The following is a 25,060-nucleotide window of genomic DNA, read 5'->3' on the forward strand; positions in this document are numbered from 1 at the left end:
AGAAATCTCTGCCGCAGAACACCAACTATGGAAGTTCCCATTAATTCAAGAGAAGGCCAGACCAGGTCCTGAAAATGAAATTCATCACCAGGTCCCACAGACAAAAAAAAAAAAAAAAAATCACCCAAAAAAACTGCCCAGTCGCTATAAGGGTGATTCAGCCACCTTTGTTTGTCTGGTTTCTTTTTGTTTGTTTTCCTCCTTTTGTTTTGCTGCTTACAAGAGGTCAGGGATCACCTACTCCTCCTTCCATCTCTAAACCATCTCTTTCCATAACAATTCCGTCAGCTCTTGCTGAATTTCCAAAAAGTTCCAGAGATGGTATCAGCAGCGAAGGACATCCTATTTTGTTATACTGCAGGTTTTGATTTTGCAGACCTTGTGTAGTAGAGCTGGTTTCCATTTAAGCATTTCACATGCTTACATGGACTATGCATCTATCAAAGGCACACATTTGTCAGTCAATACTCTACCATCTGTTTGGCAGACGCAAGGACCAGCCACGAGGATCAGCTCATGATGTTTCAACCAAGGTGAGGACTGGAAATTGAATGAGGCCAGTGGAACACCAGGTGGAGTTGGGAGGGATGTAATAAACTGGCTTAGCTCTGGCAGAAGCTGCTGTGCAAGATGACTCCTCATATATTCATGGAGTCCTTAAATCTCCAGATGTTTGTCAATTGGGAATAATACACACATAAGTGGTCATGGTAACAAAGTCACTTGCTTGATACTGCTTTACTCCAGGTAAATGTACTCAAAAAGCTCTATTCCTACACAAAAGCTACGTTGTTTAGTTACTCATAATTACACACATCAAAGCAAAAGCCACTGCAGTTACAGATTGCCAACTCCACATAAACGTAGACCAATCTTGACACCCTAAATAATCTGAAAGAAATACTTCCCCATACATTACACAGAACACTCCACAGATAAAAAACCTAAGCCCAAGAACCCCTTGCTTTCAGAATTTTAAAAACACACTCTTTCATCAATTGCCTAAACACGATGTTATAAAGAAGTAGTACATCAGAAGCCACAGGTCAGTTTAAGAGCTCCAACCAAGACAGTGTTTTAAACGAAACCTAGTGCTCCACAGGTGAAAAGATTTTGCAACAGAAGAGACATTAACTAACTTAAAATTAAGAACACAATTCCTTCAAAATTCTTACTCTATAGTCTCAAGATGAATGAATTAAGTAGCCTAGGAATGTAATTACCAAGAAACTAAGTACTGAAACCAGTTATCTGCACAGACACAAATTTCAAGCAAGATTCTACTGCTTGGGACAAGAGATTTTGGTTGTTTTGTTGAGGTTTGTTTTGGTTTTTTTTTTTTATAAAGTTTTAAAGGACATGAGCAGCTATTTATTTATTGGCAAAGCTTCAAAAGATCTTACATAACCACTTCAGATAAGAAGCAAGGTATGTTATAAAGAAGGAATTGAGGGTGGGTCCAATAAGAATCATAGCATTTGCAGTCCTGGTAACTAAGGACAAGAAGCAAGAGCACATGTAGATCACAGAGGGATGAGACACCTCATATCCCAAACAACACCAAAAAAAGCTAGTGTTTCTGTTTCCCAGTGTTTGCATTTTCGTGACAATATTAGAAATCAACAGTTCATCACCTTTAACCTCTGTTTTATGCCACAGTCAGTGACGTGTCTTCCATTAAAATGGAAGTGTTTCCCACCATTTGAAATAGTACAGCAGAACGCATTCACTAGGTTAGTATGTCAGTTGACAACAATTCTGTTATCAGGATGGGTGATAACAGTTCTGGCAGAGTAGATTTTTGTTGTTGTTGTTGCTGTTGTGTTGCTTGTTTTGTTGTTGTTTTATTTAATTATTTTTAGTTTTGTTGTGGAGTTGGAACAAGCTGGGGAAAACACCATGCACTGAAGTCCCAGTAACACCCACTGTTTACAATTCAATCAACTGTTAACACAAGATTAAGATATTTCATACACTGTCTGTTATTCTTCCTTATTTCTATCTTACATGACTGAAGGAAATTTGAAATATCTTTTTTCTCAGTCATCCTCCATAGAGTGGCTAGCATTACTAACGAAACAGCCATGGAAAAAGAGGCAGTTGGAAGTATGTATTCATGTGCTTTCATTTTAAGAAGAACTATATTCCTCTCTTAACTAAATTTTTACTTTTAAAATCACCACATGATTTGTCAAGCAGAGTTTAATGGTATATGCTCCTATACAGGGACAGAGAGAAGTATAACTAGGACTAAATGAGGTGCTCTGCTCTTGCCTACCACTACACAGGGCACTGTCATCTTCACCTCTTCCCTTCATCTGAAATGAGGTAAGTCTGCTATAACACCTGTAAATTAGCTTCCAAGCCCTCCTCTTCTACTGAAAGAATATAGTTAATTAAAGCAGACAAGCATGTAACCCGCAAACACCTTACATCTCATGTTTACAATGATCCCGATCATTCTGAACCCTTCGATATAATTCTCCCAGCACCTGCTGATCACTACATACAGTTCTTTTACTTTTTGAAGCGGCTGTTGATCAATTAAAGAGCACAGCATGAGGATATTCCTTTCTGTCAAACCACAATCTATTTCCAGCAAACATTTTAACATCCCAAAATCATAAGATTACTCATAACTACATTTGTTTTAATGAGGAAAAGCTGATCTTCCAAACACTGCAACTATCAGCTCTCCCTCTCCTGTATGTGGCCAATCATCAGATTTTCTGAGCTCTGAAGCAGCATGGCTAATCAACATAGTTGCACGATCCTTTGTGCTGTGCCATTATCACCTCACATAGTTTTACATTCAAGGAGATGAAGACCAACTCTCCTGCAATATTTTTACTTTCAGGAAATAGGGCTGATTGATTGCTTCTATCTAGATGAGACAGAAAATAACAATAAAAGCCCCCACACCTACCCCAAAACCTAAACCATCATTTAGCAGCACTACTTGTTAGGAAGGAACAGATGAGCTACCCAGCCCACAAGGCTGATTGAAACATCATATTTGATGTATTTGATTAATAGTAAGACTCTTCAAATCAATTTGTTTTTCCACCCTGAGTTTTTGAACTAGAAGCATAATACACAAGGCTCAAAAGAATTCTAGCTATGAAGATGTTACTTGAATTACCATCAAGTGAATGCTTATACTTAAGTATTTAACACAACCACACAGAAAGCTGGCATATCTTCAAATGTCCCAGCACTTGTAAAGAAATAATTTGCTATTAATATTTTCGTCAGTTAAGAAAAAGATTTTACACTTTGTCAGACTGCTTCATGATACAGATCAAACATACCCTGATAATTGATTTGGAGTGAGGTAGAAGAAATAGAGAAAACACCCAGCAACACATGCAATCAGAGGAAAAATAAGAGGGGCATCGTAACTGTCATAGGATGCATCATTTTATTTATATATATAAAACCAGGGTAACCTATGAATACATAAACATGTATCCCCAAAACCTTACCCCCTGCACTGAAGAGTAATAGGAAAGGATATACAGGACAGAGGAAGGAAGTATCTTTGTAAAGCACAACTCAGATGCTGCTCAAAAACAAAAAGTATTTTTGGTATGAAGCAAACATTATTAACATTCCGTTGCTCAATGCAAGACTTTCCTTTCGGTCTCAGGCACTTGTTTTGAAGCATAGCCAAAGTTCAACATAGCTGGTCACCTGCCTCATTTAAATTTGACCTATGTTCCATGTTGTTTGCTGAAATGATGCTCCAAGCCCTCTCTTATAAGCATTTCCAAGGCAGTAATCAAGCTGTGATTATGCCTGTGGAGTGTTAGTGTTATTTCCACCTTTCCATGCCAGGTTGTTCAATCCATAATTACAAACTGCTGCACTCTGCTTCTGGATAACCAAGGAGCTCTGTTTTCCATCACTGTCAGTAATTCAGTCAATCTGAATATTCAATATAATATTTTTTTGAAGTACAGGAAAAAAAAAACACTTAATCTATGGCCATGCACAAGAAGCCCTTTGAATCTGCTCTACTTCAAAGCATGGATTAGAACTTTAAGCTGCATTAGAAGCATCTTGAAATTACCTAAAGCCTTTTAGAAGCTTTGACAGAAACCCAATGAGAAGCGCCAGGGTTATTTGCATTACATCCCAAGGCCAGGCTCTGTTCTCCAGAAAGTAAAAGATGAACATGCAAACATCCACGGGGCAAGATGCTTCCCCAAAAGCAACAAAACCTCTGCATAACTGAGTATGACACTTTCCTGTTGGAATTATGAGGAGATTACAGTCACTGCATACAATGCATCACGTCTGCACAAAGGTATAGCATCCCCACTGACTCCAGGAATTCAGAGACACCTTGGACATTTCACAGCAGTTCTCTCCTTGGAGCTAACTGTCACAAGGCATATTAAGGTAACCTGTCTTGAATTCAGTCTTTTCTATCAATCACAAATAGGAAAGAACAGACTTTCATTACCATGCACATTCTTGAATAAACACCTATTATAGAGTAGAACATACACTGAGCAGCAGGTGCAATAACCACTTTCTCAGAACCAACCACCATACTGAGCAAGTGTTAATAATAATTTATTTATTTTATTCAGTTAGCAACAAGAGAAATTAACCCTTACTCTGGAGAACTGACAGAGCAATTCTGAAAAATAATATTCAATAGCAGTGTCACTATATTCTACAAAACCTGTCCAAGCCATACAAGTGCTCACCATGCTGGCCCAATACAACAAAGGTAAAACCTGCTATTACAGCAATTGAGCTCAAAGATCAAAGGTTTATACAACAGTTAATGACACACAAATACCACACCCCTCAGGGACACTCAAGAAGTCATCTCTATACTTCTTTATACAGCTTATCAATTCTTTTCTTAGCAAGCCTATCAGAGTTCACAGCCAACAGATCCTTTTTTCCTATCAACAACTCTTGGCTGTGAGCATAGCAATAAGAAAGTCACAGGAATAGCTTCCCACTGAGAATTAAATTATTTAATAATAAATAATTATTGTAATTAAAGTATTTAAGTTAAATTGGTAAGAAGTCCTTCATTTAAAATAATTTGCTAAACAACTTGAACATTATGTTGCATCTTTCATGTGAAATCCAAAGCTACTCCATTACACAGAAGAAAACTCACTGCAAGATTTCCATATCCTGCCTAGGAACCAAAGCATGCCCTTCCTCCTGTATGCCAGATTTTGGTGTCCTGTGGCCGTGCCACCCATTGATGCCTATATAAGTTTCAACTCCAAAGGTGCTAAGAATACTTGGCAGGAGCTAGGTGTATCTTTATATTAATGCCTTCACAAGCATGCAAGAGGCCTAAAGGACTTTTTTCCTACAGATGAGAAGCACGAAGATTGGGAAGGATGAACGCAAATATTTATTTGATGCATCAGTCAACCACCACATTGAAACAGCTGCAAAATGAGACAGATGTAAACCTGGTAAGATTAGGCTGAAGGATCTCCTGGAAGGACAAAGAGGTACTAATGTAATACATAAGATATGGAAAACATCACTGGCAGAATTAACACATGCAGTTAGTGAACAGGGGTAAGCTGAAAAACTACTTCAAACTGCAACATATACAACCATGCTTAGATCAGTGCTGGCTTAGATACCTGCCTGCTAGTTAAATATCTGTTTGTCAGTCAATCAAGCTTCCACAGAAAGGTGGGAGATAAAACTTCTAAACCAGAGGTCAGCCACTTTGGAGCAAGCTTCTAAAAATGATGGCAAGGGAAGGGAGAGAAAAACAAATGTTAACTACTTCCAATATGAAATACAAAAAAGGTTCAAGAGATTTCAAGTTGAGTTTATACAACACAGAAGAGGTTTATACTCTGTGCTCAGTTGTCAGTACAATTATTATTATAAGCAATTCAGTGTTCTGAGTTCAAGATAGGGAGGAAAAGGAAAGGACACATCAAGAACAGTACTCCCCATCACAACCAATAGTGTCATTTTTCCATTAATACATATTGCTTTTGTGAATGAGAGCATAAGTCAGGAAAACACCTTCAGTTTTTCTATACTTCAATAAAACATACAAATGGAGATAAAAAGAACCAACAACATACAGTGCACTGCAAAATCGGACCAGGAAAAAAAGCAGTCATGCACTATGCTGAAGTGTGAAAGTAGGAATAAAAGGATGCTGTATAGTTGGAATAATACAAGTATAGCTGTAAAACTGATAACCAGAGGGTATCTAAGGAAAAGACTCACCATCTCTGAGGCCTTCAGTCAAGATGGATGCTCACCGATGTTGAGGCACACCACAAGAACCTCCACAAAGGAATGATCTCCAGAAAGAGATGTTACCCTTTTAGTGGTGGTCAGCCCTTAAATGGGATCTAGGAGAGGTGGAGTGAAGCTCCACCCCTTCCAGGAGCACAGGTGAAGCTCCCACAGCAGACTCATCACTTGCCTCAGATGGTTAAACAGAGGTTCAGGTTGTGATCAACAGTTTCCCTTACAAATGCCAATTTTTCTTTTTTTAAAATAAGCTTATAAAAGAATACTTGCTACTCATGTCAAGCAACACAAATCTGATTCTGAGGAAGAAGTTACGCAATCTTAAAGATCAGCAAGGTTTTAAAATGAACAAACAAAAAAAGTCCTCAGTCATGACTTCATTACTCATCCCAATTTTGAGGGGCAAAAGCAAGAACTTCATTACATGCAAGGCTATTAATAAAGTCCGCAGGTAGTTTTAACCGAGTATAGATCTGCTCTATCTCAAAACTAAATCTATCACCCCCTGCTATCAAAGTTCTTCTCATAATGTATTTCATGCCTACTCCAGAAGTTTGGCTTCAAAGCCGCAAAGGTGCAGCAGAGCATCCTGTTGCTGCATTGTTTGTTCATCTTATTATTCCATACCGGGCTATGGGAAACTCCTGATCATACAGTTTTTACTTATAGCTTTGATTTTTATAGGGTAGATATTAAGATGTAAAAGAAAGATTGGGAAACCTTCCTTAAAGACTGAACATTAAACGATGTAAGTAGCAAGTCATCTGAGAAAAACTTTTCAGAAGTGCTAATAGGAAATGCATTAGCACCATATGAAAGACTCCTCACATTTTGAAGTTATAAAACATTAAAATCAGGAAAATCTCAGTACTCTGAAATCCACTTCTTTGATTTCTTATCAGTCAGCCATGCCTGTGTAGTCCTAGGAAGGCAAGCAATCAGAACTTGATGTACTGCTAATAGGACCTGGGTCAAGCTAAACCTAGCAGTTTAAGCTTAGAACCTCAATCAGCGGTAAACGAAGACATTTCTTCAGCAAAAGAGCAAGTCTTCATCTTCTCTAATGGAGGTTCTTCCAAAAAAAAAAAAAAAAGAAGAAAAAAAAATTAGCAACTTGATTGCATTAACTTGATTGCAAGATCTACCATAGTGTATTTTATTATCCTCTTGAGAATTACACCTTAAAGTTAAAAATGCACTAGAAAAAGTGTATTTTTTCTTCTAACCACACTAATTACCATAATTACTAGAGCCTGCTAAATAATCATAAGAGCAGAACTTGAAATAATCAAAAAGTTTGTTCTTATTGGGAAGAAGAAAAAAAAAAAGGCACACGAGAATGATTTTTTTTATTAAAAGGATAGTAACAAAAAAGGCATAATTTAGAACTGTATACTTTTGACGGGTAAGAAACCACACACCACATGAAGAAACACAGCTCTGCAAAATCATTGGTATAAAGCCATAAATTATTTTCACACTGCTGAAGCCACGTAACAGATCCGCACATCCCACTGACAAGTCCTTCATGCATTTCCATACTAAATTCTGACCATTGCTTGTTTTCAGTTCCCTGTTCAAGATGATGTAATAGAAAAAGCATCCACAAATGAAGCCTCCAACCAAAGTGTAGTACATAGGTCATTCCAAATGTAATGTCTCCTTTTTATTTCCATGACAGCTACAACAGATTCAAAGAGCACAATAACACAATTTGATAGAGCAAATTCTCAACTACAAAACACTATTTTTCAACATAGCCACCACCATGTGCTATATGTTTTCACCACTGATGAACAACAGCCTGCAACCAGGCAGAGATTACAGCAGTTTTATCTGTGAATACATCCAAACAAAATCTTCCTAAACAGGAAGTTCAACTAGTATGAAACCACCGCAGACAACACACAGTGGAAAAACATACAACTTACACCATTTTAAGTTCCTTTGGCTGTCTTCCCAGTGAGCTCCAATAATCAATGCCTGGATCACAAAAGGTTGAGAGAACTGCAGTACAGCCGAATTCTGACTAAAGAACAGTGATCCAGGTACGAAACATTATTCCTGCTGTTTACTTTTAAATATCATTTTTAACGGCCAAAACACAAATCAGACAACACAGAGATCAGTAGAAAAATCAAACATCAAGTTTGCATGCATCTTAGAAACAAAGGGTGCTGACTCCATAATTCCTTTCCTGCCATTCAGAGAACTGTAATCCAAAACTACTAGGAATCCCATTTGTGCCATAGATCCACTGTTACATTTAACATTTTACAATTAAAGAAATTTTAAGAAATGGATTTCACTGTTTGGGAACCACAGTGTAGAAGAAAAACATACTGGAGCCCATCTGGTCCTTACCTTTATAAACACTTCTGTACTTTTTATGTAGGTATGGCTGAAAGTCATCCTTGCAATACGTTCCAAGACAACACCTTATATTAAGAAAAATGACATTATACAGCACTAAATATGTAAAAGATCATGATTTTTTTAGGACAAACAGGAGGTTAATTTATGCATACAGGCACAGTGTTGTGGCTCTAAGTCTGTAAAACTGAATCCTCTCTAATAAGATAAGCAATGTTTGACCATGAATCTATTCTGAAAACAACAACTTCATCTTGAAGCACATTGCTAGGACTGAAGTTAACTGCAAGGATGCTTCCACTAACCAGGACTACATGATAGCATAATTGCACACAACGTAATACTACACTTAAAAATGGTTATTTTGATGATTACACTAAGGAGTTCTGAACTTCCAACCTATGTGGATACAGTTCTTTAATTACACAGCTTGAAATCCTCATCAGCAAAACCAAATGATTTGGATTTCAGGAGCATTTTATGATCTTGAATAATGCATGGCACCTCTGCAGCAAGAAATTAAAAACAAACGTCATAAAAATGCAAAGCTTCATAATCTGTATTCTAAAAAACTGCATTACCAAAATAACGTGTTGCTCAGTAAGTGCTAATGATGGTGATTTTTTTTTCTCCTCCCTCTGGCACTCACAGCTCTGATCCCGGTTCAGAAATAATCAGACTAACTCCTAAAATACCTTTATACATATGTAGGTATGCGGTGGTTCACAAGAGTTACTAAGCAGATATTTTAACTCTACGGCTCAAAATGCCATAAAATCTTCTCTTCCTGAAAAGAGCATTTTGGTTTCACTACTTGCTCTAAAAAATAATTAGAAAAATAAAAGGAAATACAAAAAGGCTGCAGCTTGGCTGTCCTGCACACCATTCCAACACCAGCAAACACAAAACTCCACCTTAGTTCAAGTGGCATGCAAACCAAGTTCTGGTTTTAGTGACTGCCTCACAGTGTGGTTTCAAAATAAACAAAACAATACAGCCACCTCTACACAAAGCCTCTATAAACTCAGTAAGTTTCGGCATAAAGGGTGCATGCCTTTGGAACAAATCTAGTAGTTCTAAGGAAGCCCATGACTCCCAAGTAGGCCAAAAGCCATCACTGCAGTCAATGCAAAAGGACAGCTGCTCGGTTCTACTCCATCCTGTTCCAGGGTTCTCCTTGCATCTCACTCCTTTCTTATTCACAGAAGCATTTTTGTATTTCAATTGGGTAAAGCTAACTATATTTTAGTAAAAAATACTGTCCTATTATTACCATCAACAGTAATAATTTCATATCCCAGTAACTGACTATGGAAAATCATAACTGGAACATCATATTACAAAATATTTTACAAGGAAGAAACAGAATGCTCTGAATGTACCAAAGCTAGGCACAAGAACACACTTTTGGAAGCTGTAATTATGCTATTTAGAATAAAGTTAGATCTACTTCAATTTCTACCAGCTTAGGGCCTGACAGAAGAATGATCTACTAGCTATTCTTGTTGTTAACCAAACGTTAAGACTTGCGTACCTATAGAATCTTGTTACTGAAGCCATAAGATACAAATACAAAGATCAGAAGCAGTAATCATCAAATACCAACAAATATTCTGGCAGTTATGACACAGGCTGAAAAGTACAATCAAAATCAACATTAAAACTAAACACAAAAGTACAGCCCTTACATGCCAGCTTTGAAGTTCTGCAACATGATTTTTCCCTACCTTAAGACATCCTAAGGATTTAATGCACTAATCCCTATCTCACCCCATTAGCACCAGGGAAATGAGGAGCACAGGGACTGTCCCTGGACCACAGTTCCCTCCAGCAAGGCATTTAGACTCAAGGAAGCACAGCCAGATCTCCACCAGCAGTGCTGAGTATCTCAGATCTGCAGGGTGTAATTGCTGCAACCAGCTTAGCAGCCCGTGAAAACATGTATATTACAACAATAACTTTGCCCCGGTATTAGAAACTAAATGTCGTGACAATGCATACCACCTATCAAAAACTTCATCCAGAAGCAGCAAAAACCATCTTTACATCTTTTTTTTTTCTTTATCACATGCTTATTTTTGTGCAGATTTCATGAAAGATAGCATTTGAACTGTAACACCAGTATGGACAAGTCTGCATCAACTTCACATGTAAAACATCACCTCATCATTATACGAAACTACCATACTTAAGTTGCCTACTGTGCTACCAGACATATCCTACATACTTTACCCTTAATATCAAAGGACACTAAACAAACAAGCAACAATAACAACAAAAAAACCCACCCACAGCCTCTCCAGGGAAGTTGAATAACATATGACAACATGAATAACACTAGACCAGCCTGCATAAAGGCACTGCAACATTCACTTCAACAGCTAGAAGCTCTCCAGCTATAACGAAATCTTACACAGCTTGCCTTGTTTCTTTCTGTACAAGTGCAGTAATATACTGCCATACAACACACTGGAGTTTTTTTATTCTTCATTCTGCATTCTAGTTATCAGAAAGTTACAAAACCCAAGAGAAAATACTAGACAGCTCAATTACACAGAGGACTGGAGCCCAAACAAAATTGTTCTGTTAAGTACGCATAATTGGTATGGAACAAATATTTGAGTATCAAACCACACCACAAAATGATGGGTGAAGCCTCACATTTTCAGACTGTGCTGACCCACTGAAAGCTAACAACTAAGCCAACATTAAGGCCCCTGCCACTGCCTCACAGGGGAGTTTTCAAGGCAGCAATGCCACAGCTCCCTGCTGAGAACAGAATTCCATCATTCCATTCCCTCAGAATTCCACAGCCCGTTGGTATTGTGTTTTATTTTAGTACAACTGAAACAACTCACGTCTCCTTGCCTTTTTATTTTGACTTCATTTTGCCATTTATCAACCTACCTGTAAAAATTGTTCCCTTCATCACCTCAAATAGTCTCCATCCACATCTCCCTTTGCTTACATAAAAGTAATTCAAGTTCTGACTTCCTTCTCCATTTAAAGAAAATGATGGTAGGAAGGAAGAAAAAACGGTCCAAAAGTGGAATCACCTCCACATAAATGAAATAAACTTCTCACCCTCAACTCAAGCACACCATCGTCTTCCAGCTGGAAGGAAAATTTGGCAGATCTGCAGAATTCTGCCCAGTTCACAGAACAAACGCAGTGCAAACAGCAACTGCCAAGCACTTAGTGACTAGCCTACCTGGAAACAACAGCAAGTCCAGGACTGCTACAAGAGAGTACATCTGTCAGGTGCTTGAAGAGACATTTCCTTTGTACAGTTACATGTATCCTGGAAGTCTACACTCTGAAGCCAAGCTTCCAGTAGTTTTGCCGAAGCAACCTCTCCAAACCAAGCTCCATCCACTATATGGTCATGCTTTCAACTCTTCACTGAGACTAAAGCCACTCACAAATAATCCTCGCTAAAGTAAGGGTTAAGAAGTGACTTAGCATCCTCCAAGACTACATTGCACACTGGTTATTTTAGTATCAGCACAACACTAATCAACATCATCACATGCCTTCTTTCTGCCGCAGCGCTGATCTCAGAACAGTGTCCTCCTGCATAAGCTCACCAGCTTTTGCTGGCTGAGGGGCAGATATTGTAGTACTGCACTTCTGTCGGTGTTACTCATGCTTGCAGGAGTCTTGAAAAGGCAAAGCAAATGAGCACTTAACAGAAGACCACTGCATTCCACTTCAGAAGGGCTTTGCTGATTGCGGCATACCAGAAAACCTGTTTTATTTGCCTTTAGTCCCATCAAGATGTGAACTGCTCTTGACAAGTTAGACAGAAAATTTCTTAGGAAAAATACAGTTTTTGTACAGAACGCAGGACTGTTCTGCTCTTGGAAGTTATCAGCAGTTCAAACTCTTCTCCTAGAAGCTAAGCAAGTTTTAGCTGATCAACACATAGCTTCACTGCATCCTTTTTGTATGTTTATGAACATTTGAAAATATGACTCCATATAAATATGGAGGGAAATCTAGATGGGCACATTACATTTACATAGTTAAGATGTGCCAAACTTTATATGGAGATACCAAGGGAAATATTTGGTCATTGTTTTTGGCACAACAGAACTTCTCCTGTGGCATTTTTTTTCTTCAAATAAAAAAAAAAAACTCATTTCAAGTGAGAGATATGTTTAAATAACATTTTAAAAAAAAAAAAAAAAAAAAAAAAAAAAGTATCAGCTCATTAAAACCAGGCAATTTAAACAGCCTCTTTTTTTAATTCAAAAGACAGAATTAGATTTTTGAGGTTAATCTGTTATTTAGAACAACCAAGACACAAACTACTTGGCTAGCCAACTCAGTGGAAACTAAATTATTTAAGAAATATTCAAGGCTTGCTTTGACACCCCATTTAGACCATGCATTATTGCTATGGCAGTGACAGCAAGAACAGCTCTTGCCATAAATAACTGCCCAATCATTCACATATAATAGTAAATTAGGCTTGGTTTACATGCACATAGAAGTTACCTGCTCTAGCACGCATAGCCAGACAGCTTACCACTATTAACTCCATCTACAGTGCTGCCTATTATCCAGCTTTCAAATAATTGTGAAATCAAGAGGAATACAAGAAATCAGGAAGAACTCCTTCCCAATGAAGCCGCAGGCACCAAGAGCCCCTCACCCTGCCCTACATGGTCCCTGCCAGTACCAACCCTAGGCAGCACTTAGCTGCTCCCCTGGCCAGTAGCTGTGCCTCCTCACCCGCCTGTTGGTAAAGACTGTCAAGAGCCTGTGAAACTCAAAAGAAATTACATCTGACAGCTCTCCCTGTTTCCGTTTTGTTGCTACAGTGAAAGAATTCCAATAGATTAGCAAGAGCATTTTGCTTTGCGAAAACTGTGCTAATTTACTGCCATCAAACCATGATCTAGAGCAGATTAATGCTCAAAGAAAATGAACCAGTTAGTTTACTCTGGCATTATAAAAGAGCTTGATGGGCAGCAATGACAAACAATTTTGTTTAAATGCACAGAGGTTAAGTTAATGCTTATTTTATATATAGAATGACTGATTTTGTGAGACTGCATTAGTGCCTTGGATACACAGGAAAAGATGACAAGGACAAGAGAGCAACAAAGCTGTGCCTTGTTCATCTATCACCCCTACAGACAGCCCTCACCAAAGGGAATCAGCACACAAATACACCTACCAAGGATCATTTCACCTATTTAGGGACTTTACACACCAAATCAAATATAGGTTCAATTAGATCTCAATACCTGTACTCATTTTTTGCAAAGCTCAAAGGTCTCCTAGCCAATATACTCAGCTGGAACAGGCCAAGGCTCAAAGGTTAACAGGACACAATAAAAATATTAAAACATTTATTTGTGGCCCTTTTATAGGGTTCGTTCTTCTTTATGAGATCACACAAACCTGTAGGCACGTAGTACGCCAACAGCTCCAATACTCTGGAGGTGCCATAGCCCAGTTCTACTCAAAATAGTATTTTGAACCCTCAACCAGCAGTCTGGTTACATCACTACATGCTTCTCCTCTAGTTTAGAAATATATATATGTCATTGCAGCTGCTGCTGTTCAGTAAGTCTTATATATCTCCAGTTCAACAAGGCCTTCTGAAGAAAAGATAACAACAACAAAACATCACCTTGAGCCACGCCTGCACATATCTTCCTTATGTGTACCACATGTAATCGAGGCATCATAGGAAGGGGAATCAAGAAGTTTGCTGTATTCATAAACCATCTCAGAGTACTCCAGTGAATAACATCCTGCTTTCCTGGGCTCCTTCCAAAATGCAGCCTTAAAACCACAGAATCCCACCTGGCACTTCTATAACAGAACATGCAAGAACCTGTAACATGAACTAGAAATTTCATCAGCAACACATTCTCAGCCATAGTGATTCCCAATGACAAAGTATACTACGGCTGAGAACAAGCAGAAAATTGGATGATGTATCAAATATCCTGCGCACTACTGCTCACATTTGCATGAATGTGTGTTTGTATTTCAAATACAGGAAATCCTTGGTAGATGCGTGCATGTTGTTGTTTTTTTTTAATTGACTGATGACACCAGTAAGTCATTTCCCCTAACTCTGATTATTTGATTTTATGACATCTTATGCCTTATATAGCAGTGTTAATCTTCAGAAAGCAGTCATTAGCCTCCAAACATCGCCAGAAAGAAGGCTGTATGGTGTTTTAAGCACGCTTTCAATAGATGTGGTCAAACAAGAAATACTAATTGGACATGAAGAAACACCACCACCACTGTTTCACTGCTTTTAAGAAATGCTCATTGAATGTCACTTAAGTAGCTCTTAGACAATTGTTCAAGGTACTGAGAAACTGTATCCCATTAACTGTAACCAAAATGATGCACCTTTTATTAAACTGTTAAACAACCAACAGCATTAAGAACTAGCATTTGTCTGCAGAATTATTTTTGAGCTCATCAAGCATATGGCAACTTATGTAGACAAAGCTATTTGTTTGAAGCTATATACATATACCACATTTAGATCTTCAGCTTCAAGTCACGAGACGTTTGTTCCCTCTGATTTTATTCAACAAAACAGCTAAGTATTCCTAATTATATTCATCCCCCCCATGCTGAACTAAGTCACCAGCTTCTCAAGCTAAGTTTTTTTTTTTTTCTGATAATCATAAAAACATTAAAAGGGACTTGTTTGCATCTGTTCCTTTACCTAGAAAGGACATCTGTCTCATTTGAATTCCATGTTACAGGCTCACAGCTTTTGAGATTAATAACCAATCTACTCAAATTTTCAGTAACAAATCACAGAAACTCTTGCTGAAATGCAATGCATTTGGGACAGCTGTTATTGTCATCATAAGATTTGTCCAGTTATTTTGTCACATGCTCAACCACAACATTTGAATAACTCTTGAAAAAACTTAATTCTAAGTAGAGAAGGAGATAAAAAACATTTTAAATGGCATAAAAACAAGATGTCATGTGAAACTCCTATTTCTGCACCAATGTTTTCATACAACAAGAAGCAACACAGAGCGGCTTCAAAAAGTTTTAAGTTCTACATCAAGTGCCAGGCTCCTCAGATTGTCTTCATGGCTATGGTCATGCTTTCTACCTCCAGTCCCCAGACTGGAAAGCTACAGCATCTACAGTCAGATGTGTTTCATTCAAGAATATTCAACACACTCCTCATTTGCCACAGAGCCAAGAAATTAGAATGTAGCATTAGTTATTTGAAAAGACACAGCAAAAAAATCAAAGGTTGGAATTTCATACAAGCTCTACCTTATCTTTGTCTTCCACAACATCTGCCAGCACATCATCAGGGTCCAGAATCCCTCCATCTGTGTACTCCAGGTGGTGAATATTCACCCAGTAAGTTGGATCCTGTAAGAAAGAAACAAGTTTTCTCAACTTAACCTTACAAGGTTTTATTGCCACCTGACAAAGCAGCTCTGTATCCCACCTGCTCGCCAACAATATGCATGGAGCTTCTCCTAAAATTGAAAATTACTGAAAAAAAGAAGAAAAATTAAACTGCAGATATGAGACTACCTATAAAATACAATGAAAAAAAAAAAAAAAAAAAAAGGTTTTAGCATGTACATTTACATTGCCTTACACACCTGGATTTTTAAGTTAAATACTTAGCTATTGAATGGTGCTTATACAGTGTCAAGCTCTCTTCAGATACTTATGCTGCCCTGCCAGTGAGCAATGGGGGTGCACAGGGCACTGGTAGGGGGCAGTCAGAACAGCTGACCCCAATGGAGTGGAGGGATATTCCATGGCATGAACCACCATGCCCAACAAAAGAACGCTGGGGGAAACAAAGAAAGGAAGGGCTATTCAGCCACATGCACAGCTGTTGCTATGCCTGTTCCTCTTATCTCAAAGCAGTTTTCTCACTTCTACCTTTCCAGTCCTCTTTGCCATCCCACCAGGGGGAATGAGAGTGGCTGTGCAGGCCTCAGCTGGCTTCCAGGGCCAACCTACAACCCTTTTACCTCCCATGCTAGTTGGAGTGTTAGGTATTCATGTGGCTGGATGACAGCCACCTGACAAAACACAAGGAACATCCCTATTTTATCTGAAATTTACACTTAACTACAGTTATTTCCTACTGTACTGAAACCACCCATTTGTAAAGCAGCAAGATATTTTGGGTCTATTTTTATTCTAGATATCAGGCATTCAAAACTCTAGGTTTTAATAGCACGTTCTCATCTTTGCAAACTGATGGCACAATCAACTACTGCAGCTCAACGCTCTACTTTTAAGCTTGTGGTTTAACTAATTTTCTATACCCACAAAATTCCTAAGATCAAAAGGTACAGAGGAAATGTATCTCTGTGCAGCAAACAAGCAGGTTAACTTAAATCCAACAATTTGCTTCATGCTCAAACCTTGTTAAAGAGTGTCACTTGACCCTACCAGTAAACCTGCAACGCTAGAAGTTTCTCTCAAACCAGAATGCATCAATAGCCGCAGACACTCCTCCTGAACCTTTTAACTAATGCAGTCACAAAAGGTGATCAGAGATGTTAATACTGAACCAGCATACTTGTTAGCCACAGAAGTTCATCTAACTAAGAGGAATGTTTTATTTTTGACTGAAAATACATTAGAACCTGTTGTAACTATTATGCCATTTAAGAGTCCCATACACAGATTACAGCTGATGCAAAAGAAATAAAGAAAAAAACAAAGAGCTGATTGGAACCTTTCATTTTCAGTGTTGGCTTCTATTTGTGATTCTGTGGCTGTACCAACCCAGATGTGTCTTTGAAAGAGAAACAAAGGGAAAAAAAAGGAGTGTAAAAGCTGCATTGTCCTAGTAGAATGCAGCAAGTTGGCAGGAAACAAGCTCAAGACAAAGGGCCACCCTAAATTCCATCGAGCTTAATGAAATCCCAATCTTCCTTTTACCGCGGGCCACAACAAATACAGCAATTTAGTACTTTTGTTAAAGGCCACACGAAGAGAAAGTGAACTCTAGATCAGTCTGGGAGAGCAGGAGACGTCATTCCTCAACAGTGTCGGAGCGAGCTCAGCTTCAGGAGCCACTTTAACAGAAAGGAACAACAAATGACGCTAGAATACTAGAACCAAAGCAGAGCAAGATGCACGCGGTTCCTTTTGCAGAAGAGCGCTTCCCAGTTAGGTGCTGTTCCCCCAAACGCCGACCTGGACACTGCATACAGCCACTTCGGCTCTTTGGGCTCAGGCGCTGCCAGTCACAGCAGCCACCAGAATGCAGCACTGCCCACCTACCCTTCACAACCTGGTTCCCACATCAGTGCTCCTATAAACTTAGACTGCACTTCATCCCTGAAAGTGAGAAAACAGCTACTACTGCAGGCAAAGAGAGGTTATTCTTATGGAATTTGATGAAGCAAATAGTAACTACTTGCAGATAGCTTCAGTGAAGCAAGTTAGCACACAGCCTCTGTTTAGTTGGACATAATTCCTCTGAGCAGCACAACTGCTTAAAGAGACTTCAAAGCCAGAGTATAGTGCAGAGCCCCCCAGAACACTGCCCAGATTAATAAACCTAAATGAGGTTCCCAGTGCCAACAAAACCAGACCTTAAGCTTATGTCATTAACCAGCTTTGATCACGAATGTTCTGCACGCACAGAGGCCCGTTCTTCCACAGGGAAGGGCAATCAGCGAACAGTTTATTACACACTGCAGGACATTTCTTCTGCAAACACAGTTTTTCCACATCTCATACCTGCTCTGTACTGCCTTCCATAACTACAGTTCTCAGTGTATGTGTGCTCTGCCTGAAGTAGGGAGGGCAAAGAAACAAGCTACTAAGAAGGCAGTTGGCTTTAACTCCACATATCTGCTGTATTATCTGCTCCTACACACTCCCAGTGACATGAATGGGGAGGAATTTTACTACTCTGCCTATAACCTCCATAAAAAAAAATTAATTAAGGTATGATACAGAAACATCATGTAAATATTTAAAGGAAAAACATGAACGAGTTACCTGGTATAATGCATACCAGCACTTCCTAAATGAATATTAAACAGTTACAGTAATGTTCATTTTACCTTAAGGCTGCAAGTCATGTCTCTGTTCAACATCAAGCCACTTAAAAGCTGTTCATCATCATTTCCTTTATATGTGGGAGAACACTTCAGGAATTTCTATGCAAATATTTACCAAAAGGTAAATTAAAGCCAGGTCACATGAAAGCACACGCACAATGTAGGCAGAAGTGACATAAATTTTAAAAGTAACACTAAAAACCCAACATTCACAAATCACAGCAGGCAGAGCTGACTACAAATGAGATGAGTAGGGTGGCAGCCGCAAATTTAGAGCAGCCCCAGGCAGTTGCCTGTTCGTGTTCCACAAGCATCCCCAACCAAGCCTGATGAGTCCCCTACTCAGAGAGCATTTCAGCCACCTGCCAGCAGCTGGGCCTCTTCACCATTTGTACCAGATGTGGGGTTTCAGTTCCATGGTTCCCAAAACCAACAGACGATCAGCTAAATTCTGATTTGGAACCCTTCAAAAATAAAAGCGTTTTGATTTGATACTGAATCTCACTAAGAACAAGTCACTAAGTATGTCCCGCTACCTGAACATTACTGAATACAACACAATGTAAAGACGTTGCAGGACTGAGGGATCACATAACCTACACCCGTCCACTGCACTCCAACATCGAACACATATGAAGTGTATTTCAGTGAAGAACAAGCATGCAAAACAAAACCAGACAAAGCTCTTGGGATATACAGATGTAGAAAGAGGTCCACAAAGACTGCAGCTGTAAGAACTATGACAAAACAGCCCCAGCTGAAACTGAAGTACATGGTATGCCAGCCTTTGAATTAAAGACAATCCATAAGAATGTAAATAAGAAATGCAAACAGATTTTCATTTATAAACTGATGTCCTTTAGCTCAAAGCATTCAATACACTTACAGACATCAAAACCTCAGGGCTGGCTGTAAATCCATACAGCTCAACTTGTTGCTAACTCTACACTGAAATATGCTGGATCCTGAACAAAAACTGATGAAGTGCTCAGCAGCTACAAAGAGAGCAGACACCACTTCAGTCCTGCATCTAGATACTATCTGAGATTATTTTACTAACAAGTGTTTGGCTTTCCTTTGTTGAAGTGATTAATGCATTCACAGCTGCCCCAGGACTGCTTATCAGGAGCCCTCAGAGTTCCAAATGTGTGACTGAGTAACAGCAGACTCCAAACCCCACAGCACAGAATGCAAATGCCAGTGAGACAATACAGATCAGGTATGATTACATCCTCTAACACCATATCATATACACTGAGCTTTAGACAAAGCTCAAGTAAGGGAAAAAGGCAGCAGTAAATTACAGAAATATATCCTTGATTCCGCATAGAGAGCCATAACACATTCTTTTGAGAGAGAGGATTTTTTTTTTCTTCTAAACTTAAGCAAGGATTTCACAGAAAGCAGCAGGGAACCACCGCAACATAACCCCTGCATGAGGCAGGCACTGGGGAGCATGGTCTAGGGCCTGACTCTCCTTCATGCCCCAGAAACACAGACAGTAGGGCAAAATTTAGGTCCAGGTGCTGGAAATGTGCTAAGACACCCAAGGTAGGTTTCAAAACCAAGATCATTGTAAGTATTTGGAGATGCAAGCTGAATGCCTTTGTACCAGAATTTCATCACTTCATTACCATGGAAAGGAAAAAGAAAGGAATGGGAATAATAGATGAACATAGAATAGGTTATACAAAAATAAAGCATCCTCAGTCACCCAGGTGTTGGAGCAAGGTCTGGACCAGATGAAGCTGATACATGACAGTTGGTTCTCACATGAAATACTAAATTAACCAGGCTGTACTTCTCAGCAGCAAAAATTACTGAGTTAAGAACGTTCTCAAGGCACAAAGAGCCAGCAAGCACTGCCAAATTCCATAAAGATTAGTCAGCTGTACTGGTTCCGGCAATTGAATACAGAAAATACACACTGTGAATAGACCAAATGACCTCTTAAGTGCATTGGCAGAAGCAAGCACTGGAATCGAGCAAAACCCAAAGATAATCCTCTATTTCTTGAGGTCAACTTCCAGCTTCACTTGATTGAAACACAGAACATCCCAGAACTAATACCTCATCAAAACTTGATGCCATAAACATGAAGTGGATATTGGCTAATTCAAAGACAGCAAAGAAGAGAATGAGGTTATTCATTCTGTCATAGAAACTCAATACCACTGGTGTGCAAAAGGGTTTTCCCCTCCCTTAACAGGAAGTGCAAAGAGGAGTCCTTCCTCCCTCTCTTCCAAATACCTTCAGGGAATCAGAATCACAAAGGAGTAGGGATGGGAAAGTTTTGGAGATTTACAAGGATAGAGGAGACCTCTTCTACACTAATGAAAACACTTTCTGCTCGAACATGAAGAATGACATGTATCCCAGTCACTCAAATGGGGCAGCTTCCTCCAGTCTCCTGAGCAGGGTGGTCTTTCCAGATCTGGAAAGGGGGACGTGCACCTAGCAACATTCCTTTCAGTTACAGTCCGGCACAGCCTTACAAGGAGAAACTTCACACATCAGTCAGGATAAAAGTTGACTAAATGCTCTATATGTGTATAGGTTACAACAGTATAGAGACACAATTACAGCCTTCTTTTATTTGCAGCTCATCACTCAGACAGATCAGCCTGACGTACTTTTCCACCAGCTAACTTGCTCATTCTTTCAGTATATGTGAGTGCAGTTAAGGAGCCCTAACTCCATGTATAGCATGCTCAAGCTTCTGCAAAAATAATATTTCCCTGAGAAATTTAATGAAAATCTACATGAAGAGTTTACAGCAAACAGAACACGATGTAGGCTTTTTTCCTTTCACAAAAATGCTCAAAGCTGACCAAGTGATAGGAATACTTTATCACAAAGCACTGTCAGCAGCACTTGCAGTGTAATGTCGCCTTCTCATTAACAGGGACTATTATATCACGTTTTCCTAGCTCACAAGCAGGCACTGGTAGAGAGCCCCGGACCAACAGGTTCAGCCAAAATGTGCTGTGTTCACTGTTAGGTGTGAAGGCTTTACAGCAAAGTAATTGGACCTACTTCTGCTAAGTGGTATTTTTTTGCTACACACCAGAGGCTTAAAAAAACAAACGGCACATGCAACAAAGCAGTCAACTCTCATTTAAAAGAAGCTAGCAGGTAAGGAAATAGTCACGGTCCATTCAAGGGAAAAGAAAAATAACCCAATAACATCAGAATTTGTTGCTATATTGGTCACTTAAGGTTAATGATTTGGCCTTCTATAGAACCTGCAGCAGTTCCAGCCACATTATCAGAAGTCTCTTTTATACTATATATTTCCTTCGCAAAGTTAGGCTGCAAAACCAAAACAGCAACAAAAAAACCCTGAAAATTCTTTTCTCTTCAGCAAGATTACGACAGTATTTAACAATTAAATCATCAAGTTGTAGTCCGCATCTTTGAATATTAAATCACACTTGTCTAAAATAATCATGTAAGAATTGTACTTTACATTCACAGCTTAACAAAACCTAGTTTTTATTTTCCTTCCCTGTTTAAATAAATCCCCTCCCTTGTGCTCGTTCTTCCCCTTTACAGCTCACAAGTAGTTTCAGTTCTGAAACAATGCTTAAAGAATGCCAATAGTTCACTACAGCCTATTTTAAAATGACTGCACGAAGCATGTTATATGGAGCTGAGACCTGCACACTCAAGGCAGCTACCAACACTACATCCTGGATTCTGCTATACTATCAGGCTGCGTTTTATTGCTCTGAAATCCCCACTGATAAGCCAAACAGTTAATCTGTAAGCACACAATGCATAAAAGGGTTCATTTCAAACCAGAAAAATGGAAGACACTTATAATCACCACAGCATTCACATTTGAATGACAGCTAAACATAAAGACACATCAAGCATTCAGCCATCTGGAAAGAAGCTGGGATTTTTTCATATTGTCTATTCTCAAACCTTTAAGACAAGAGTCAGAGGTTGACCGAGACTTCCATTTAGCGAGATGCTCTTTTCATATCTATAGCCATTAATAAACTGCAATATGAACAATAAGCCAGACTTCTCCACTTCCTCTGAATTCAAAAGATGGTTCTGCCATACCAAGACAAACAATGCGCTTATACTGCCAGATGTATGATCCATTTGAAACATCTGAAGTTATCCGAACAGACCTACCTAGAGCCATTCTCGTCTCTTTAAATACCAGGAATTTAATAAAACTGTGACTGAGTGAAAATATGGCATTCTTCCAGACAAGAAAGCATACACTAGCAACATGCATAACTGCAAAATTCACACTGTATTAAAATCTATTTTACCAGTATGGGTATTCAGTCTACACCCAGAGTTAAACAGCAGAGTTAAAAGTTTTTGGAGGAGAACAATAAGAAGCACCTTGCAAGATAGCAGAGCCCCACACAACAAGAAGGAAGACACAGCCCAACTTTAGTGTTACATTTTTCAGTGCTGTGCAAAGGGCATTAATTAAAAAGAAAAAAAGTACACCATACATACAAAAGTAAATTATCTACACCCTTCAGTTTCTGCCTTGTTGCAACTACTTCCCCAAAACAGTGATCCTATTTAGATACAAGTTGGTCCAAACCACCATTTTTCCTGACTCATGGATTAGAGAGATGACACTGGTACATCCCCATCTAACCCACCTTGCTTCAGGTAGAAGTAAACAAAAAGAGTAACAGTTCTGACTAATTTTGTTCTTCCAGCAGGTTCAAAAACAGGAGGGGAAAAAGGACTGAATGCAACAGTAATTGTACAGGGAAAAAAAGACTCAAGCAGTGTACTTGAAATGCACAAGCCACGAGTGTTCTTTCAAGCATTTCTGAACTATTCTGGGTATTTTGAGCAAAAATTAATTCTTAATTCCTGCTATTTGGAAAGCTAGTGGAGCACTTCTTATTGGAGTCCTTCAGGTCAAGTTACCCAAACAATTGCTCCTGAAAACGTTAATACAGAACACTTCACTGGGTTTTCAAGCACTAATCTTCTTGCCTAACACAAAGAGTTGTCACTGATCATCCATAATGCTCATCTTTCAACTCCCACAACTACCTTTCCCCCTACCTTTTCACAGACTCATCAACAAACCATGTCTCACAAATGAGCTGCACCAAGGCTAGTCTTAGTGCACAATGACAACACATCAACGAACATAAACGCTCCTCTTTGTCTTGTCCAACAAAACCACTTCAGATTTCCATCTCTTTAATGAGTTTTCTTTTTGCACATTATAATGCCAGAAACTCCTCAAACAGTTGTTCAGAACACATTTCGTTGAAGCAGAAGAGGAAAATTAATTGTGAATTGGCAGCAGCTAGTTTTTCATGCATGAGCATCATACTGGGGGAGATTAGGACATTAGCTCCTTTTAGTCCCTAAATATCTCAGCAAGTCTTTTCCATGTACACCTGGGTAGATTCAGTTCTTTTCTAATCTTCCATTATTTGACCAAAGAACAGGCTGAGGTACCACAAGCAAAAGAAGACAGCCAAGTTGCCAATAACAGTTAAAAAAGGTGCAGTATTTATTAAAGAAGGGAACCACTGGAAACTGACTGACCGAAAGAATGTAGTACCCAACTTCTGGGAAATACATTGATAAAGGATGTGACATCAGTATACTGCTGGAGCCTGCCCTACAGAACCGGATGCTGAGGGGTTGGATCTAGGAGGATACAACAACTATTTCTGCAAAAAACAGTCTGAGCACAGTGACTAACCCAAAGAAAAAAACAGCTGAAGTTAATCTGTCAAAGCAAAGTAAGCCAGATTTTTGGCAGGCAGATATTTTCTAAAGTCAGAAAAATAAAATAAAAATGAAAAAAGCTAGTAAAAGTGATCCAATAGATTGCTGACAACCAAATGGTATTTATTCTATTAGAAAAAGAAAAAAAAAATTACACATTAGCAAAAATCGTTACTAGAGTTAACAACTTTTTAGCACAAGATGAGTGGTTTGGAGTTAAGCGGCATTTTCTAGTTCACATCTGACTGACAGAATAATGCCTTGGTCCATCTTTCCTGTGGGCTTAAACAGTCAGCGATTTTTGTTTTCCAGTGTAAGCCCTTTAGAGACTTCAGGGAGACAAACAAACAAAAACAACAACAACAAAAAACCCTACTGTATCACTTTGCTTTTATACTGACTTTCATCTGGACTAATTCACAGTTCAAGACAAAGGAAAATAATTGCTAAGAAAGAACTTATTTAAAGAAGTAATTAAAGCACTGAACATAAGACATGAAGATTAATTTAAAACCTGAAGGTTAAAAAAAAAATGTACGAGTGAGATTCAGCACAATCACCCCTCCTGTACTGCAAAACCATTTGGAGCCACAGAATCCCATCTCTGAAGGGGAATC

At 38.9% G+C, this 25,060-nt stretch overlaps 1 protein-coding gene across 3 annotated transcripts in view; it reads right to left on the reverse strand.

Annotated features, from left to right (window-relative positions):
* PARD3B (par-3 family cell polarity regulator beta) overlaps positions 1–25,060 on the reverse strand; it is a 359,537-nt gene that overhangs the window by 327,046 nt on the left and 7,431 nt on the right. For all 3 annotated transcript variants that reach the window (XM_015868265.2, XM_085553339.1, XM_085553340.1), the window contains exon 2: positions 15,928–16,029. In XM_015868265.2, the coding sequence (XP_015723751.2) occupies positions 15,928–16,029 (102 nt within the window). The remainder of the gene's footprint in view (positions 1–15,927; positions 16,030–25,060) is intronic.

This window comes from Coturnix japonica, chromosome 7 (genome assembly GCF_054131305.1).
Source record: "Coturnix japonica strain WE chromosome 7, WE-NBRP24, whole genome shotgun sequence".
In the NCBI taxonomy this organism is placed as follows: Eukaryota; Metazoa; Chordata; class Aves; order Galliformes; family Phasianidae; genus Coturnix; species Coturnix japonica.